We start from the raw sequence: 20,703 nt of genomic DNA on the forward strand, positions 1-20,703 counted from the left end.
TTGGTCATCTATACCTATAATACTAATGTATCCTAATTCTAATGGTGATCTGAATCCAGACACGCATATCCCCATGTAACTATTTTTTCTTTAACAACCCTAAAATATATTTATGGTTGGTGCCTACCTTTTGTTTGATATGGGTACTGATTTGGGCCTATCTTACATTATATCTGTTAATTGGTTTGCAGTTTTCAAGTCTAGGTCTTTCCTTCCAAGAAGTAATGGTATTTATGCTATAATTTAAATGATCTTCTTCACATGTTTCCTTATGGAGCCCTAGTTGAAGACTATTATTTCCAAGTTCTATTATTTTAATTATCCAAGATGTTAGGTATGCCATTTTTATGAATGTTTCAATTGCTATCTAACCATTTTTTGCTTGTATATCAAATTAATTCAGCTGATAGTGGTTATCTGACATTGACAATTTGGTTGGCTGCTGTAACCAGCAAGCAGAAGACTGGCAGATCCTATGAAGCCAAAAACTGCTCAAAGAATTTGGAAGGTTTCCCTACTCTGGCAAGTAACAACCATGATCAAAATGAGTTATCTTTGAATAGCAAAAATATCTGCAAGGAAAACCTCAGTACTCCACAGCCATGTGTATCAGCTATTGACAGCTTTCAGTTTCCAGATGATAAAGTGGATGCCAATCACAAGAATATTAGGGTTCAGACCATGGTGCAAGGGTCGAACTTTAGGAGTTTTGAGAAAGTTTCCAGGAGCTGTCCTCATTTGGGAAGGGCCGTACGGAAAAGGTATGTTGCCTCCAGAAATACGGGAAATCAATTTTAGCTTTTATGCTATGTGTAATTAGATTATGATCTAATTTGGATATAATCAGAGTGTACATACATGGTGCAGGGGATGAAAATTGAATAAACTAAATGGCTTCCTGAAAACAGAAACCCAAATACTTATGTAGTTTAAATCTTGTTTGAAACACTGATGCCATTTTATGGTGTGCGTATTAGAAATAAATTTGCTATGCAGGAATATGTCAGTTGTGCAGAAACATCCACACTTATTTTAGTTTTGTTCCATCTTTTACCAAGTTTTTAGTACAAGGAAGGACGGAGATGGGGGAATGTATTTCTGTGACAGCTGGAACTAGATGGTTTTTATAGTGGATGGCAATTGAAAAAAGAGTAAAACAAGAAAAAGTTCAAATACTATAAGTGCTAGATTTAACAATGAAGAATGATTGACAATATTAAATCTCCTTAGAATAAAAAATAGATTAAGGACAGCATAAATTTAGTAGAAATCAAAAAATAAAATTTTAATGACAATTTAATATCTGTATACTTGATATTTAAGGTGTGGAAATGAAGGAAATGATTGCAATATATAGGCTCAAGGAGGCACAAGTCAAGATGACAGTTGTCTTAGAGGAGAGTAGTAAAGTAGAGATTGATTCAATTGTTGTAGCAGAGGTGTCAAGTGAACTCATTTTGATGACCAAGCAAAGTCATCTTGGTGAGGGTGATGTGGCATCCAACTACTGCCAATCAAGGAGTTGAATGAGGTAGAGGTGGCATGTGCTCCAATCAATCAAGAAAATGATCTCTTGTTTCATAATTTACCTAAGTAAATAGATAATAATTACTGAAGTAAACTTAAATGCGAGCTGCGATAAATAAATAATTACACCAATGGTAAGGCATTCACCATATTGATTATATAACCATTATATGAAATAATAGAGGTGAATTTTGAATTGACATGAGTTGACATACAAGCTAACAACATTACAATGTGTAATAATTTGTGTTTTATTATCAATAAAAGGCCAAAAGGCTATAACTACAAAATTACAAAATGTAAGTGACTAGATATGTTGCAACCTGGCCTCTGCCTCACCTTTACCTAAATCAAAATTAGAATTTGAATTTAGTCATGGCCAATGAGGGACTGCCTCATCCAATGGAATCTTAATCATTTTGTCTTGTGCCTCATCAATTTGTGTGGAATCTTTGGGATCAACATCCCACTACGGAATTTGAGTTTTTGCATACTCGAGAGTATTTTGATTTTGAAGTCGCAAGGCACTACTATGCAGTATGCACAACCACCTACATCTTTGTTCATTGAGAGGTAAACTTGTTTCTCTTGATTGAAAGAATGAAGGTGTATTTGGATCAATTGCTTTGTGGAACAAAGGAATCAATAATCCATGAAAAGAAGTGGATGGCGAGCATTCTCAACTTTATTACATCTTTGCTAGCTCATGTCCACTATCTAATTAGTAGGGTTGGTTGAGCTAATGTAGCTCTAATATTTCCTCAGCTCTGAATTGCTTAATGTTGAAGCTCAAAGATGACAAGGCTAGCCATTGTGTTCAAACTTCAAAGAAAAGTTGCGTTCTTATTGCTATACATTTTTAAAAGGTATTTAATTAGCCCTTTATTTACCTCTTGATTGTCATGAAGCACTCTTGTAAGCCTTAGTGCAGAGCTGTAATGCCCAAAACACTCAACTAACTACTCAACCATGGATACAACATGAAACTCCAAACTTTGACAACATTTACTTTACTGACTTACAAAGTCTATTTTTAGGCATATACTTTGATAGAAATAATGAAACAATTGGCCATTCATTGACAAAAAATAGTTAAATGAATAATTATTTTGACATTCTTAGTTGGATTTCAATTGTTAACATAGAACCACGACATTGAGATATACTAATTAATTCAACTAACATATTTTATAACCCAAAACAGAATCATGTGACATATTATGGAACTTATATTTAACACAAGAGACAGATACAATCCATTAAAAACATTCATCTAATTTGAATGGGTGTCTCATATGGAACACTACATAAATTCATAGTTGACGTAATAAAGTGTTTCAAGATTTTAGTACAGTAAGTTCTTTTGCAAGTATCATTCTTCCCGCTAATGTATAAGCTATCTGAGATTTTGACCAAAATTAAAATGGTATAAATATTCTTCTCTTACAACAGTAACTTTTGCAATACCCCACAATGTTAATGGTAATTCAATGGGCTTCAGTATATTATATATGTAGTGTATCTACAGTTGGCAATTGACACTCATCCGGTTTAGTTGTGTTGTCATTGACTACAACACACATCATTTTGGGTTGGACACTTAAACGGTACTCACCGGTAGTCATGATTCGGCAACCGACATTTAAGACATCCGGTAGACAAGGGAAACTGGCAAACTAGGAACCGGTATATGAAGCCGACATAGGAGATTGATCCGACAGGTTTACATGGCAACAATTAGTGGCATCGGTCACAAAGTTTAATGTATTTATTTTTGTCTATGCCGACATGTAAATAAATTGTAATATCTTTGTAAACCAACATAAGACATTCATATTTATGATTGGGAAGGGTATTTAAGTCAGTTCGGTTAGGTTATTTGGATATACATACAGAGAGAAGGAATATATAGTGGTGTGATATTGTGCAAGCAATGTTGATCGACTAAATGCGAATATAATATTTTGTAGTCGGTCTTGGTTATTGGTTTAAAGGTTTGGGATGCGAAGTTACCGATAAAGGAGGACACAGTGAAAACCGGTACAGATAGTGCTTGAACCGGAACTCATCCAGCATAGTAGATGCATTCTCTGAGTTCATAATTTTGTCTGTAAACCAGGATTTGGTGTTTGTAGTCAGTGAAGCTCCTTTTGTGATGAGCAGTGTTGTCTAGCCTGTTGGCCTTCCTGCATGTGTAGGCCCCTATTGTAATATTTATTCATTTGGCCAGTGGATAGATATTGTGGGTCACCAATCCCACCATGGTTTTTTCTCTTTGAGGTTTTCCATGTATAAATCTCTGTGTTATGTTGTATGTTCTTGTGGTTGCATCATTTCTACTTACTGTTATATTCTTTTATGGTTACCGGTTACCGAATTACTTTGTTAATAAGGTTAAAATTGATCTCACCGGTAGAACACTGATTCACTCCCCCTCTCAGTGTTCTTGGATTCCAACATCTACAAGACCAGATTCAACCATTAATCCTTTTATCAACAAAACTAATTACAATAAATTTTAATCAAGTATTATCAGCAGCGTACCTAAGGGTTAGACCTATGCCTTAGGGGCTCATCCAAGATGGCCTTGCCTATGTGACAAGATTAGAAGCTTCGTAGTTCGCCTACTAAGGATTTGGACTAGCACTCGCTTGGTCATAAAATCACAACCAACTTGTCAACAGTTCGATCAATGCATAGAATGGACCATAGTAGTTAGAGCATGAGGGATCCTCTCAACGTAGAATGAATCTTTTAGCTCAGTATGATAAGGAGTACATGTTTCATAAAGATATCCGTGCAAAAGTATCTACACATGATAAAAAAAAATAAAAATAAAAAAGTCATCCCATCCATATCATCCTTAGCATATGGGGATGTTCCAATTTAAAATATATATTTGCTATCATCCCACGTAACATCATCTATATCAACCTTCACAACACCTATGTATTTATATGTCATACCATTATGTATAATTGACACGACTGCAAGGAGCTATGGAATAGTTTCTAACTTTCTCCCACTGGTGAATACAGTCATGATTATGTATTTGCTATTTTAGATAGATTTTCAAATATGGGCATCTTAATACCTTGTCAGAAAATAGTCTTACTGCTCAATAGTGATAATAGTATTTTCATGAAATTATAACATAATAGATCCTTAAATATATCATGATATAATTAAGGGAGATGGAAACGTTATGTTTGCTCTAGGAAATGCAAGGTATATTTACTGAAGACGTTTATTTTCAAGGTATTTTTATCATTGATGTTGTTTTCATATAATTATTGCTGCTGTTGTAATGTTGCCTAGATATATTTATTGTTTATGTTCTTTTCATATAATTATCAAAGTAGATTCCCTTAAGGCTAATATCAGATCATAGTCAATCACAATCATTAGTAAACCATAGTAAACGGCCAAGATGCAGCAACAATAAACAAAATCTTCATCACATTATATTCTCAAAATGAGCTCTTAGGGTGTTTTATAACAACTTCGAGAAAGATGAATCAATCTCCACCCTTGATAGTCCACCTCTTAATCCAAGGTTCCAAAATAAAAACTTAAAATATGCACCAATAAGAACTCTTGAAGCTGGGGTGCACCTTGGCTTTTGTCACATGTTTTAATTAAGTCACTTAAGTACTTAAAAGAGGGGTTGGCTGGGCATCACTTAAAATTGCCTAAAAAGATGTTCCCAATTTGAAATAACTTAAATTCACTTAATAATAACTTAAGTTCAGTTAAGTTGCATCAAAAGATGTGCACTCAACTTAAAATTAGAAATTGGAACAAGCCAAGGACCCCATATCTCACCCAATGATGCTCTACGTCCTCTTCCTGTTGGGTAATCCAAGGAAAGGACAGCCAAATTACAGCTAAGTGTCTTGATTTGAGTTGAAAAGATTAAAACAATGCGAGACACGCAATGGATTTCAAAGAATTGATATTTTAACAGAATGAGCAAGACGCTCATAAATAATACAAGGATATTTACAAGAATAGCAAGTTTCTAATAAGAAACTGCTGAGAAGATCGAAGACGATCTAACTATAATAGAATATACACTATTGAGCATTAATACTAAAATAACATTATTTTAATATTCTATTACCCTCCCTTAATGCTCAATCTATTAACTACACCTGTAGACCCCCTGAATTTTACAAATTTATCAGGACCAAGGGGCTTGGTGAAGATGTCTGCTGGCTGCTCCGAGGTAGGAACATACAACAACTGGATGGATCCGTCTTCAACCAGCTGTCGAATATAGTGACAATGAGTTTCCACATGCTTGGTTCCTTCATGGAAGACTGGATTCTTGGCGAGTTTGAGCACTCCCTGATTATCACAGAACAAGGGAGTAGGACCTGCCTGGGAGACATGCATATCCGCAAGCATTCGTCAAAGCCAAACCGCCTCACAAGATGCCTTAACTACTCCCCGATACTCTGCTTCTGTCGAGGAGAGAGCCACTGCCTGCTGCTTCTTACTAGTCCATGTGACAGCACTAGATCCCAAACTAAACACATACCCTGCTGTAGAATTACGATCATCAACCGAACCTGCCCAGTCAGAATCTGTGTAGGCACTGAGTATAGGATCAGAACTCCGAGTGTACAGAAGTCCATAATCAGGAGTGCCACTCACATAACGCAGCACACGCTTCGCTGCTATCCAATGATCAGCCTTGGGAGCTGTCATGAAGCGTGAAATGTAGCTCACTGCAAAACTGATGTCAGGTCTAGTGGCAGTAAGATAGATGAGGCTGCCCACTAGTTGCCTGAACAAAGATTCATCCACAACTGGTGAAGATGACTGAGCTGAAAGTTTGAGCCCAGGTTCCATAGGAGTAGAGGCAGGTTTGCAATCCTGCATTCTGAACCTGTCCACAAGACTTCTGGCATACTTGGACTGAGAGAGAAAGATACTGTTCTCAATCTTCCAGACTTCAACTCCTAAGCAGTAATGTAGAAGTCCCAAATCTGTCATATCAAAGGTGCGGCACAAATCCTGTTTGATCCCAGTGATCAAATGTGCTGAACTGCCAGTAATGATTAAGTCATCCACATAGACAACCACAAACAGAATATCATTACTAGTATGCTTGATATACAGGTTTGCATCAGATGGACTCCGCTGAAAACCATGATTTGTCAGGTACTTATCAATTTTCATGTACCAAGCCCGAGGAGCTTGTTTTAGACCATAGAGTGCTTTGACTAGTCTACAGACCTTCTGTTCTTGACCAGCAACCTTGAATCCTGGGGGTTGCATCATGTAGACTTCTTCCTGTAAGTCACCATTCAAAAAAGCACTCTTGACATCCATCTGATGGACTTTCCAACTGAATTGGGCTGCCAAGGCAAGAACGAGCCGTATGGTACTCATTTTGGCTGTAGGAGCAAAAGTCTCCTCGTAGTCAATGCCTTCTTTCTGTGAGAACCCACGAGCAACAAGACGAGCCTTATACTTTTCTAGGGTTCCATCAGCTTTGTATTTTACTTTGTACACCCATTTGCAGCTAATGGGCTTCTTCCCTGAAGGAAGATCAGAAAGGGCCCAAGTGTGATTCTTCTAAAGACTCTGGAACTCAGCTTCCATAGCCTGTTCCCACTCAGGTATACCTTTAGCCTCTGAGTATGTCTGAGGCTCAAAAACACTGTGTATGTTAGCCATGAGAGCAAAATTGACTGTATACTGCTGTTTGCTCTTATTACGGGAGGTTCTACCCTCAATGAGCTCAGTATCCCTGAGGTCACCAATGGTCTTGGCCCACCACTTAGGCCGGAGAGTAGAAGTGCTAACATCTGGAGGAGTTGGAAGAGGCTCAGGATCAGGAATAGGAGCAACAAGAGGAGGATTATTCTCCGGAGGGAACTCAGGTAGTGCATCATCGAAAATAGATTCTGCATCATCCCTCCCATCAGGCGAACCTAATGGAATAAGAACACTGTGAGGCTGATCCTCAGAACTCTGCTCAGAAGAAGGGGACTGAAAGAATCTTCTGTCTTCATCAAATACAACATCACGACTGAAGATAAGACGTTCAGTGTCTATATCTATCATTCTGTAGGCCTTATGGTGATCACTGTATCCTGTCATCATGAGTTTCTGACTTTTGGAATCCAACTTGGAGCGCTTAGCATCTGGAATCCAAACATAGGCAACAGAGCCAAAAACCTTCAGGTGGCTGATCTTAGGCTTCCGACCAGACCAAACCTCTTCTGGAGTCTTCCCCTTAACAGCCTGAGTAGGAGAACGATTAACTAGGTAGACAGCAGTAAACACTGCTTCAGCCCAATACTTATTCGGAACAATCCTGTGTTGTAACATAGAGCGAGCCATCTCAACAACCGTATGATTGCGACGCTCGACAACACTGTTTTGCTGAGGAGTGTAGGGTGTAGTCAATTGGCGTTTGATGCCATGGGTATCTGTTGACGTGTATTTTATACACAATCATACACAGAATAAAATACCAATAGGTATCTTATCCTCTCTTGAGAAAATAGTCTCTAACTGCTGAAGATCTGCAAAAAGGATCAGTTAGATGGACTCCAAGGTTCTTCGATGTAGGGTCTCTACGTGTGGACAAGCTCCAGTGGTATGATGTGATTTGCTGGGATCACAAGGGGACTTACATGTGATGATTGAACTTCCGATCTGCTTTGCTGGACACAGGCTCTTACTAACTTAGATTAAAAAAAAGGAAAAAAGGATAAGGGCGAAAAGAGGATCTAATCCTAATACTAAGAATGTAGGAGCAATGATTTGATTTTTTGATGAAACTCTAACTAGGTCTTGTTTTGACATCAATGGAACATCTACACAAGACTAGTGCGATCTTCTAAGGGGAGCTTTATGATGTTCAAATTATCACCGCAGGCATAGATACCATCCAAGTTGATGCATATCAATGAAGAGGCAACAAATTGAAATTGAGCTTAGGCTGAATGATTCCAGTTGACTACGCAAGGCAAGTCTGCAATCAACAAACTGCTAGTAGTATGGATGTACGAATTCCACCATCAATCAATCACATTTCCTCCATTCATCTAATCATCTACCATCTAAGATTGAAGACTCAACAAGAAACCATGCAAATTGCAAGAAAAACGACATATTTCACCATTACTTCAATGAAAATGGAGTTTGTTTACAATCAATGGCAACAATTTCTTGCCTTGTCCTCCTATTCTACTCTAATTGCTATTCTATCAACTATATTCTAACTCTTCCAACTATTTACAACTCTCTCTAATCATCCTTTACAAATGAAATGTTTGGGCTTATATAGTGCCCACAATACAATTTGATGGCTTAGATCAATTCAAGATCAATGGCCAAGATTTTACAATGAAAACCCTAATTAGGGTTTGTTACAACCATTACATAACATTTAATGTTTGACCAATGATAAAATTGTATTGCTTGGACACATGTCCCTTTTAGAAAAATTGACCAATGGATAGCCAGGGTAGGTACATCGGAGTTTGTGCCACCTTCCATGAGTTAAGTACATTGAATCTGGACATGCTGAGATGGACTTCACTGATTGGAGAAGTGATGACTAGGACGCCACCTCATTTGACACTTGTAACTTGGTAGATATTCAACTTGATGTTGTTGAGAAGCTTGCTTTAAATAATCCATCTGGAACTATTTACTTCTTCAACGAGCCCTTTGTTCTAACTCCTTGTGTCCTTGATGTGCAGGAAGATGATGTACCTCGCCTTGGAACGCTGGATTGAAAGAGGTCGCCCATGTCCTGGCTAAGACCGTCCCGGCGAAGACCGTCCTGGCGAAGACCGTCCTGGATCCGGCTTGATTTTCCTTGAAGAGACCTCCATTTGATGCCTACACAACATTTCAAAATTAGTAACATGATTTTGCAATACATAACATAAATTAGAGAGCAATTTTTTAGGAAACTTAATGATAAGTCCTTTATTAATCATTTCCTAAAAACGACTCTTGAGCTAGGAATTCAAAATTTCAAAATTTCAAAATCTAAGCTATGACGATCAACAATCAAAATCAAAACAATAAATCCATATCGCCATACCTCACTAGAGAGCTAACTCTAGAATGCAAAATGAGGAATTTGCCTAGGCAAAAATCAAAATTTAAAGCCTTTGACTTGATCTTGAAGGATAATGAACGTCCTCTTTATTAATTCGCCACCCTTGGAATCTTTGATGTGTTCTTCAATGTCCTTGGCAAGTTCGCCTAACTTGAAACTTCAAGTTCGCCTCTCCTTTGGATAGTAGTTTCGCACCACCTTTGATTGAATTCGCTCCTCTTCTTGAATGATAATTTCGCCCTTCCTTTGTATGAAATTCGCTCCTCTTTTGCCTTCTCCAAGTTGCATATGAGAGATGATAAATGATGATGTGAAAATGAAATAAACACCTTCCTTTATAGGCACTCACCTTCATATTGACCTTAGGCCGACTTTTTGCAAAATATAGCAATTAAAACGATTTTTAAATAAATAATAAAGGCCGACCTCTAAAATACCAAGCGCTCCCTTTTGATTTTTATTAAATTAATAATTAATTATTAAATGCCTTTATTTTTAATTAATAAATTTCGATTTTTTACAAAGGCAAAAATAATTAATAAATACATACCATGCGCTATTTAAATGCTTTTAATTAAATATCGATTTTTTCTAGCATTTAAATAAATTCAAAAAATGTGTTTGAGCGCCAAATTTTGAAGATGAAGGATACGTACCTCATCGCCCGGGTCCCTGACTGAGGGACAGGAGCGATCCATTACCTTGGTCATGATCCTTGCATATTTTACGTCCAAGGTCTTCATTTCTACGTTGAATTTGCCATTTTCCTTGGGATCTTCGAACTTGATTGACTTATCCTTGCGATTGAATGTCCTTTTGATTCCCTTGGACACTTGGAACGTGATCAATTTTCAAGATTTAGAGCCTTTATGCAAATTTCGCTCTGGTCCCTCCCTGAGGGACAGGAGCGAACTGGGAATCTTGGTGTAAATTCTTCAATGTTAGCAACCTTTGATACTTTGCGCTTGATTAGGACGCCTTAAAATGTCTTCACCACCTTGTATTCGAACTTGGAGTGTCTTGAACTTAAAGGAACGGCATCATACTTATCATATCGCCCTGGTCCCTTGGAGAGGGACAGGAGCGATTTTGCTCTTGTGGGCCTCATTTCACTTCATCACCTTCGAAAATTATATTCAACGGATTCGCAATGCCTCCTTTCATTCATTCATGCCTTGAGATCGGTTGAAATTTGGCGAGAAAATCATCTACAACAAAAATCGCTCTGGTCCCTTCCTGAGGGACAGGAGCGAACTTAAGCATTTTGGTCCTTTGTTGACGTTTGATAATCTTCAATTTGTCTTCAACGGGTTCGATTGACCTCCTTTCTTGCCTTCGAACATAAAATTTGCTTGATCTTTGCCCAGATCGTACCTTATGAAGAATTTCGCTCTGGTCCTTCAGTGAGGGACAGGAGCGAATTTGACCCTCTAGGCAAAAACTTCATCATTTCATTGTTTTTGATCAAGTCTGGATGCTCTATCATGCTCATTTCGTCCTTCACCATGCCTATGATGTCTCGATTCGTCCAAACAAGGTCAGGAATGGCTCAACTAAGCATTTTCGCTCTGGTCCCTTGGAGAGGGACAGGAGCGCTTTTCGCTCTGGACCCTTGGAGAAGGACACGAGCGAAATTTGACTTTTCGCACTCTTTATCAGGATAATTTTAATGGAATATAACATTAAGTGACATTTCCTTCTATGTTTCTTCTTTCTTATACTTTAAGTTATATTCCATATATACTTTCAGGATGTTTGAGAGTGGTTTCAGACCTCCAGGAGTTATATTGCAAAATCTAGTTTTTGGAGGTTTTTTCAGTTTCCAGACTTAGTCAAATTCAGGATCAGGGCATTCCAGACTTAGCCAAATTTCAGGATCAGGACCTCACTCAAGCCGGACTTGCTATCCTATGTGATCCCCTGGGCGACGCTTCAAGTTATATTCATTTGATAAAATGCACCTCTTTGGACCTTTTCACATCGTCAAGACGTTAAAATCTTGCAAGGACAAAGCAAAATTGGATTTGTAGCTCCGGTCCTTCACTGAGGGACAGGAGCGATTTTTCCCCTGGAGGCATTTCTGTGCTCATGAAAATCTTCAATTTATATTCAATGGAAAGATCTCGCCTTTCTCCATCACTTCCAATTCGTAATTCATCTTGACCCTGCAGGAATAGTAAAATATTTGAAAACGAGCTCCCGTCCTTCACTAAGGGACAGGAGCGATTTTGCTCCTACAGGCCAAAATAACATGATTTTACACATTTTAACACTTCACAAGGCGAAAACAAATCATTTGAAATGCCTAGGATCAAAAATCAAAAATGTCAAAATTTGGTCAAAAATATTCAATTGGACAAAAATTCACATTTCATCTTCAACACTTAGACAAATTTAAGCTCTGCATCAACATTCCAATTGAAAATTAGACCATTCTGGCGAATTCATTGCATTCAAAATTTGCATTCTAGAAAAGGAAAATCAAAAAGCTCCCAAAACCGACTGGATTTTGGCCTGAAAAGACAAAAGTTAAAACCCTAGGGGTTGACCCTAAATCCAGACGACTGACTGACTAACAAAATCCTAAAAACGAAGGTGAACAACGAGCGAAAAACAAACAAAAAGAGGGGGTCCCCATTTGCGATGGGGCGATGTGTGAAATGGTCACAACAGTATCACAAAAGTTGGAGAATGCAGAAGAACAAAATTCCCCCTCGTTATCTGTCCTAAGAGTAATGATGCTATGTCCAGACTCTTTTTCAACAAAGGACTTAAACTTTTGAAAGATACTAAATACATCTGATTTATGTTTAAGAAAGTACACCCACATCTTTCTACTAAAATCATCTACAATAAGCAAAAAGTATTTGCAACCAGTAACAGAAGATGTATTCATAGGAGCACAAATATCAGCATGAAGTAATTGAAGTACCTTAGATGCGCGCCAAGACTTTCCATGTGTGAATGAAGTCCGATGCTGTTTGCGAGCTTGACAAGCACCACATACTCCAAGATGCTGAGTCTGAATATCAGGCAACCCTAAAACAAGTCCCTCCCGAGATAGCTGAGAGAGATACTGAATGTTGAGATGTCCATATCTCTGATGCCACAAAGTGCTGAGAGGAGAAACACGAGCTGCCAGAGCCACTTCAGGAGAATCACCAGTGTCAAGAAGCCTATATAGGCCATGATCCTCTAGACCAACAGCAACAGTAAGACGAGTCTCTCGATCAATGATGGAACACTTGTGAGCATTGAACACCACATCTAGCTGAGGAGAATTCCTCATAATCTGGCTGACAGAGAGCAGATTAAGTTCCATTCCAGGAACAAAGTACACATTCAGAAAAAGGAGAGTCCTGCCACCAGACTGTATCTGAACGGTGCCTCTGCCAACAACTGCATACTCCTCACCTTTGCCAAATACAGCGGAATCACTGAAAGGTGAGAAGTTTGTAAACCAGTCACGCCGATGAGAAAAGTGACGTGATGCACCAGAGTCGATGTACCAAGCAGAAGACCTGGCATGATCTGAAGACCTCTTAGCCATAAAGGCATAAAAGGCAGACTCCTTCTGCTCGGAATGTTCAGCAACATGTGCCTTCTAGTGTGACCCTCCCTGCTTCTTTTGTTCAGAAGCGAGCCTCTGACGGCAATCTTTCTTCATATGGCCATACTTGTGACAGTAATTGCACTGCACATTCTTCTTAGCTCCATCCTGTGTCTGAGAAAAGCCTTTCTGTTGAGAAGACTGAGAGGACTGAAATTTGCCTTTATCCTTGTGAAAGGATTGGGCTGTGAAAGCATTTTCCGAGGAGGCTGATGTAGTACCACTACCAAACTGTTGTTTCCAACGATCCTGCTGTAGAAGTTTGGTGCACAATTCTGAAAACTTCTGATCAACATTAGTGGAAGTAATATTGAGGGTCTCAATGAAGTGTTCATACGATTTCAGAAGACTTTTCAGAGTGATTACTACCATGTCTTCTTCCTCCATAGTCCGACCAATAGCTTCGAGCTGATCTCGAATGTCTTTAATCCTCGTGAGGTGTTCCTGTAAGGACATACGTTCATCCATCATAATGGAGAACAGTTGATTCTTTAGAAAGAATGCTCGGCTCTTGTCGGATGTCTCATGCAATTCCTTCAGATGCTTCCAGATGTCGGAAGCGGTCTTGCCGGAAGGAATCTGCGGTAACTGATCATCAGTCACTGAGAGTTTGAGAAGCATAACTGCCTCCCGATTGCGTTCATCAAACTTATCTTGATCTGCACCAGGGGTACCAGGATTGAGCTCTTTTCCCAAAACAAGCTGGTCAAGACGCCTATATTCAAAAATGGTCAACATACGCTGTTTCCAGATGTTGTAATTGTTGCCATTAAAGCGTTGACTGCCTTCTAACATCAGGTTGGTTAGAGAAGCCATTTGCACGTTTCCCAAAAAAATTCCCGGCTGACCCAGAAAAATCCAAAGACAACCCAGAAATTCGTGCGAAAAACCCAGAAGGAATCTGTTGTCAGAATCTAGATCCGCGGGCTCGAAAATCGAGGCACGAAAATCGAGGCACCCCCAAAAAATGGACAACTACCCAGATTGGAGTTAGAAAAACCCACCAAGAATTTGCAAGAAAAATTTATTTTCGATAAAAACTTGAAGGTAAACACCTTAATCGAAAAAACTAGAGGGTCGTGGAAGCCATGATACGCCTAGAAAATCTGCAGACCGAAGAAACTTGGCACAGGGAAGAAAACAAATTCGCGCCACCAGTAGAGATGGCCTCACGCAGTTTTTTTTGAACCCACAGAAACGAGCCCGAAACAATGTTATCGGTTGCAGGGCATGCACAGAGCCACGGACATCGCCGGAGACAGAGATCGCGACAAGTCTGTAGGTTGCGTGACGTCGCATTTGCAGATCGCGTCGCGTTGCCGAGGGTTGAGGTCGCGACACTGAGGGTTGCAGGTCGCGGAACGCCGAGGGTTGAGGTCGCGACGCCGAGGGTTGCTGGTCGCAGAACGCCGAGAGTTGCAGGTCGCGGTTGTAGAGGGTTGCAGGTCGCACGGGAGTTACAGTGCGGGCACAAACACACAGAAAAACCTTGCGATAGCCCCCACACAAAAACGTGAATTATAGGTCCTCACACACAAACGTGTATTATAGGTCCTCACACGAAAATGTGAATTACAGGAAAAAATCCGCCCAAGATCACTACCGCTCTGATACCATAAAACAATGCGAGACACGCAATGGATTTCAAAGAATTGATATATTAACAGAATGAGCAAGACGCTCATAAATAATACAAGGATACTTACAAGAATAGCAAGTTTCTAATAAGAAATTGCTGAGAAGATCGAAGACGATCTAACTATAATAGAATATACACTATTGAGCATTAATACTAAAATAACATTATTTTAATATTCTATTAAAGATGTTCCCAATTTGAAATAACTTAAATTCACTTAATAATAACTTAAGTTCAGTTAAGTTGCATCAAAAGATGTGCACTCAACTTAAAATTAGAAATTGGAACAAGCCAAGGACCCCATATCTCACCCAATGATGCTCTACGTCCTCTTCCTGTTGGGTAATCCAAGGAAAGGACAGCCAAATTACAGCTAAGTGTCTTGATTTGAGTTGGGGACATTACAACAATATACTATGTAGTAAATTGATTGATTGGCATTCATACATCACAGAAAAACCATGTGATCAAAAGGAGAGAAGGAAACCCAGATAGAAAAAAGAAGATAATATGCTAAGTTTCAGGGTTCGCTGGGTTCAGAGCCTGGTACTGGTCTGGTTTGTTTTGGGTTTAGGTCTTGGTCCGGTTCGCCTTTAGGTTCAGCGAGGGTTCTTACCCGAACAAGCTGGTTTGTCTAGGGTGAACTGGGGGCGATCCTGGACACTTGGATGCCCAAATTTACGTTTGTTTTTGCAAAGTTCAGACTTCCAGATTTGTGTGATTGTTTTGCAAGTTATCATGTAGGTTTAAGACTTAAAATTATTAAGAACAACAACAGACAATTGATAGATTTATTCAAAATTTTTTATGTCTGAAGCAAGATAAAATAGAGCAACAAACAATTGAGTTCTGACCTATCACTTATTAACCTTTTACAATGTACTAGAGCAATGCTCAATCACAACAGCAAAATACCCATGCATTAGCTCATTCTGATTTACAATCCTCGGCTTATGAAAAGCAACAAAAATATTCAGTTTCCTGAGCTCACTTTCTTGATTGCTCATTCTTCTTTTTCTTCATCATCTTCAATGGCATTAGCTGTTATTCTTGAAAGACTTTTGCTGTTATTCTTGACTGCTATTGCACAGAGAAGAATCCATTAGATGATTTAAACTTAGTATTTTGATGTTGAACTTGAAGTATATGATGCTATGATGGTATGAACTATGATCATGATGCTATGATTACAAGTTTATGGTGTTTTTATTGTTTATATGATAAAATGTTACATTCTAATCTTAATTCATATATATATATATATAACGAACACAAACAAACCCAAACCCCATTTCATAATTTTGCTGTGCCGGCGAACTGGTTCTTCTAACCCGAAGTTGAACCTGAACCCGAACCAGCAACTTTTAATATACTGCAAAGCATAAGCATTAGAATAATAAATTAAACATATAGTTGCATGCTATTTTTAGTGTTCAGCAGCCCAGAGAGTGCTGCATGAACTTGAAATGTTCACTTAAATTCATTTTTCATTGAGTTTTAGTTTAGGTTAAGGAGATAAACTAGAGGTTGCTGCTGCAAATAGCCTCCTCCAAACATTAAATTACTAAAATCTACAGTTTAGTTGTTTCAGTTTTTTCTTGACCTAAATTCAAACAGAAACATGTAAGCAATGCCATATCTTATATTGATTTTGGATAAACCATATTTGAAAGCAATAGGGAAGATATTAGTGATGACTATCTTCCACGAAATTTTCGGCTTTGGAATGGTGGTTCTGTTTAAGAAATATTTCTATCTTAATGTAGCGTCCTAAAATTGCGACACTTGCAATTTTGACCGCATTTGGGTCTTCACGATGGCGACGCAACACTGAACCTGAATGGAGACCCCGAAACTTGTCCACGACACCAAAGATTGCATTTTTCCAGCACCCTGGCCTGATCCTCCTTGCACCTTGCGACGCAACACTGAACCTGAAAGGTGATGCCTATGAAGAGTTGTGCTGAAAATTTGGGTTATACACAACCTCCTACTCAAGTCAATCATTCTATTCCATTGACGACTTCTATCGCTAGCATACCTACCTTTACATCAAACATAATGGCTACTTCTACACAAGACATTCCTTCTGTGATGACCAGTCATGGGGGCAATCCTTCCTCTTCAATTAACCCTCTTCCTTCATTTAATCCGACTTCTTCAATCATTCCTTCAATGAGTGTCCCTATTATATCTCCACAAATGAACATGACGCAAGGGGGCAATTTGTTTAACCATTCCATTCCTCCTTGTAGTGTTCCTCCTGTCCAATCATCTCCTATGACTAATTATCATCGAGTCCCACCACCTTACTCTTTACCTTCTTTCAATAACATAACACCTCCATCTCAATCTAACACATCTAATATGAACTCTTCGACTGAAGCGACCATTAACAATCTTGCACAAACTGTCTCTTCTTTACAGCAACAAATTGCCTCTATGAATCAATCTAAGTTTAGTGTGCCCACATTTGATGTTGCGAGCCCACTTTCTCTTGACATTGTTCGAGCTATTCCCCCTAAACATGTTGAAATTCCGCATTTGGAGCTTTATAATGGTAAAGGTGATCCTCTAACACATGTTAAGACTTTTCAAACAATCTGTACTGATTTTGCTTATGACCAAAGGTTGCTTGCAAAACTGTTCACTAGAACATTAAGAGACAAAGCCCTACACTGGTATTGCTCGTTGCCTTCCTATTCCATTACTTCTTTCGAACAACTTGCAGATGCTTTCATTCAACAATTTCAAAACAATATAAGTCCTAAAGTTACTTTGATTGATTTAATGCATTGTAAACAAGGTGTTAAAGAAAAAGTGACTGATTTCATTGGTAGATATAAGCATTTGTATGCTCAAATTTCTTTTCCAGTGCCTGACAATGATATTCAAAGAATCTTTATTTCTAATTTACAAAAAGATATTCGAGACAAACTTCTGTTTTCTGAGTTTACTTCTTTCCAACAGTTGTGTGCAACTCTTCACAATTATCAACTGACTTTGAGTCAAATGGAACAATCACATCCTATGGCTCCGAGTGATAAGGGTGATAGCAGTCAACAACCATTTGGGAAGTTTAAACCGAACAGAGATTCCATCAAATTCAATGAAAACATCATCAACAACAATGTGAATGCAGCATCAGGTGTGCCTCCTATTTCTAAATTTTTCAAGAAAGAAAGAAAGTATACTCCTCTGAATGAATCATTGCATAGTATTATGAATAAGTTATTGGAACAAAATATGCTTACTCTTCCTCCTATAAGGCAAATTGATCTTCCAAAGATTACTTCACCTTATTTTGATAACAAATCTTTTTGTCAATTTCATCGTCAGCCTGGGCATGATATTGAAAAATGTTTTTCTTTAAAGGGTAAAATTCAAGATTTGATTGATAATAATACTATTTCTGTTTCTGGAGTGAATGATAAAGGCAATACATCTGTAGCTCCTCCTAATCAAAATCTTCAGATTTTCACTGATCCATTACCTTCTCATACCTCTAATGCGATTGAGACTAATGATTCCTCTCTTTCATCTGATGGTCTTGTGTCTATGACTCCAAATGTGATTAACTTTGTAGAGCAGCAAGAAAACTCTAAAGAACCTTCCATCACATTTGATTCCAGTGAAACCATTAGGGCACCTGATGGTCCTTTATACATAGTTGCAAAAGTCAAGAATACACCTTGCCGTGGAGTGCTTATTGATCCTTCGTGCATGGTTAATGTTATTACTGAAGAATTTCTTTTTACTTTGCAATTGAATCAGGTGATATATGACAAAACAGATGTGATTGTGAAACTATTTGATGCATTTTCTTCTCCTGCAATTGGTTCTATTACATTGCCTATTGAGGTCCATAACAAATCCCTTGATGTGAACTTTGCTATTATTCCATCTTCCGAACAATTTCGTGTGAAGCTTGGCTATCCTTGGCTATCTTCCATGAAAGCTATTGCTTCTCCTATTCATAAGTGTTTGAAATTTCCCCATAATGGTGAAGTTGTTACTGTCAATCATAGTCTCTTTAAACCAGCTGAAAGAACTTCTAGTGTTCCTATTGATTACTTTTGGCCTAAACAATTCCAATCTCTTCCTCCGCGAAGTGATCATCTTTTCAAATCTTATCAAAAATGGAAAACAGATATGATCCTATCTCTAAGTGAACCTAGAACACCCAAACTTGACATTCCTATCGTTCTTGAGAAGGAAGTTCTTCCTTTGAAAGATAAAACTAATGTCTTTCCTCAAGAAGATTCCCAACCCATCCCTATGGATGTGACTATGTCTATATCTAATAAACTTCCTAAAAGTAGACCTATACCTCCTCGTCATGATGGACTTGGTCTTCTTCCTAAACCAAATATTCCTCCTTTATATGGAGCAGTTCCTCCTCCTTCTTCTTATGGAGAGAAGAGACCTTCCTCTTCTCCTATTGTTCAGCCTAAGAGACCACAACCTAAACACCCAAGTGATAAGGATGAGAACATTCCTCCGCCTCAATCTTCTTCACTTCCTACTAAGACTAGACGAAATCGTTCTACACGTGAACGTCGACGAAAGCGTCGTCTTAGAGCTCAAGCAGCTGCTTCTCAAACTTTGCAATCTCCAAAAACACCTTCAACAAGCATTATTCCATTTTCTCCAAAATCTCCTAAACATAAGATGCATGATGGTCTTGATCCTGTGCGAATTAAAGACCCTATTTTTATAAATCTTGATGATGATATAGATGAAAATGTTATTCATGATGAAAATGCTACTTCTCCTCTTGCTTCTGATAGTGAATATGAACTTGTTGATATTGATAACCATTTATGTAATGAATTTTTTAAGGCACTTATCCTAGCTCCTAGACAAGAACAACGTGGCTTGGAACATGAACATAACCCTTGTTTGGATCTTGTGATAGTTCCATCTACTGTGTTGAATGTTCCTCCTCTAGCGTGTTCCCTGCCTTCCCGAAACATTGATCAGCAAGATCGGGGGGTAGATGACGTGCTAGACTAGTTACATTAGCATAGCAGATTCTCTCCTCCTCTCTTGTGTTACTTCTTCTATACGTTACTCTCATTCTTCCATTTGTTGTCCTTAGTGTTGTCTACTTGAGGACGATGCAAAGCATTGAGATCTCTTTTGGTCTCTCTCATGTTGACTCAAAAGACACATGTGTTCCCTTCTTCTAGGTGACCTTCCTTGATTGGGAAATGAAGAACAATTATGCATACATACATATGATATATATACATGAATTATCATACAGCATACTGACCCCGAGGAAAGCGAAGTCACCTTGTGCTTTGTGTTTTGTGTCTATTATCCTTGGGCTTATCTCACACTTGGGGGCTAAATCCTTGCGATAACGTGCTCCTTTCCCTTTCTCATTTCTTATATATATCACTACCTTAAAGCAATCACCCCCGGTGAGGCGTGTGCGATCGCTTTAACGTAGGGGGGCATACATCCCGTTCATATCTTTTCAAGATACTTGAAAATTTCTTGACAAATTTAGCTTTGCCTTGAAATTTTTTGATATCTTTCTTGCATGACTCATAGTGAGGGAACCTTACTACTGACAGTCATGGTTCTCCCTCGTGATCTTCCCTTTTACTTTGTCAATCGAAGTCGTAAGATCCTTAGTCCACTGGGGGCTTGGTGTATCTTGCCTCCTTGACGTGGTGAAAGTCTTTCAATGTTGTTTCCTTGTACTTTACCAGAAGTATGAGCATACATACTCCCGCTAAAGTGGGGGCTAAATGTAGCGTCCTAAAATTGCGACACTTGCAATTTTGACCGCATTTGGGTCTTCACGATGGCGACGCAACA

At 38.6% G+C, this 20,703-nt stretch overlaps 1 protein-coding gene across 2 annotated transcripts in view; it reads left to right on the top strand.

Moving 5' to 3' along the window:
* The window catches only part of LOC131069424 (uncharacterized), a 116,691-nt gene that overhangs the window by 90,372 nt on the left and 5,616 nt on the right, over nucleotides 1-20,703 (top strand). For both annotated transcript variants that reach the window (XR_009112130.2, XM_058004843.2), the window contains exon 3: nucleotides 453-761. Coding sequence is in view for 1 of the 2 variants with exons in the window: in XM_058004843.2 (XP_057860826.2) it covers nucleotides 453-761 (309 nt within the window). In the remaining variant the exon portion in view is untranslated. The remainder of the gene's footprint in view (nucleotides 1-452; nucleotides 762-20,703) is intronic.

Source organism: Cryptomeria japonica, chromosome 10, assembly GCF_030272615.1.
Source record: "Cryptomeria japonica chromosome 10, Sugi_1.0, whole genome shotgun sequence".
Lineage (NCBI taxonomy): Eukaryota > Viridiplantae > Streptophyta > Pinopsida > Cupressales > Cupressaceae > Cryptomeria > Cryptomeria japonica.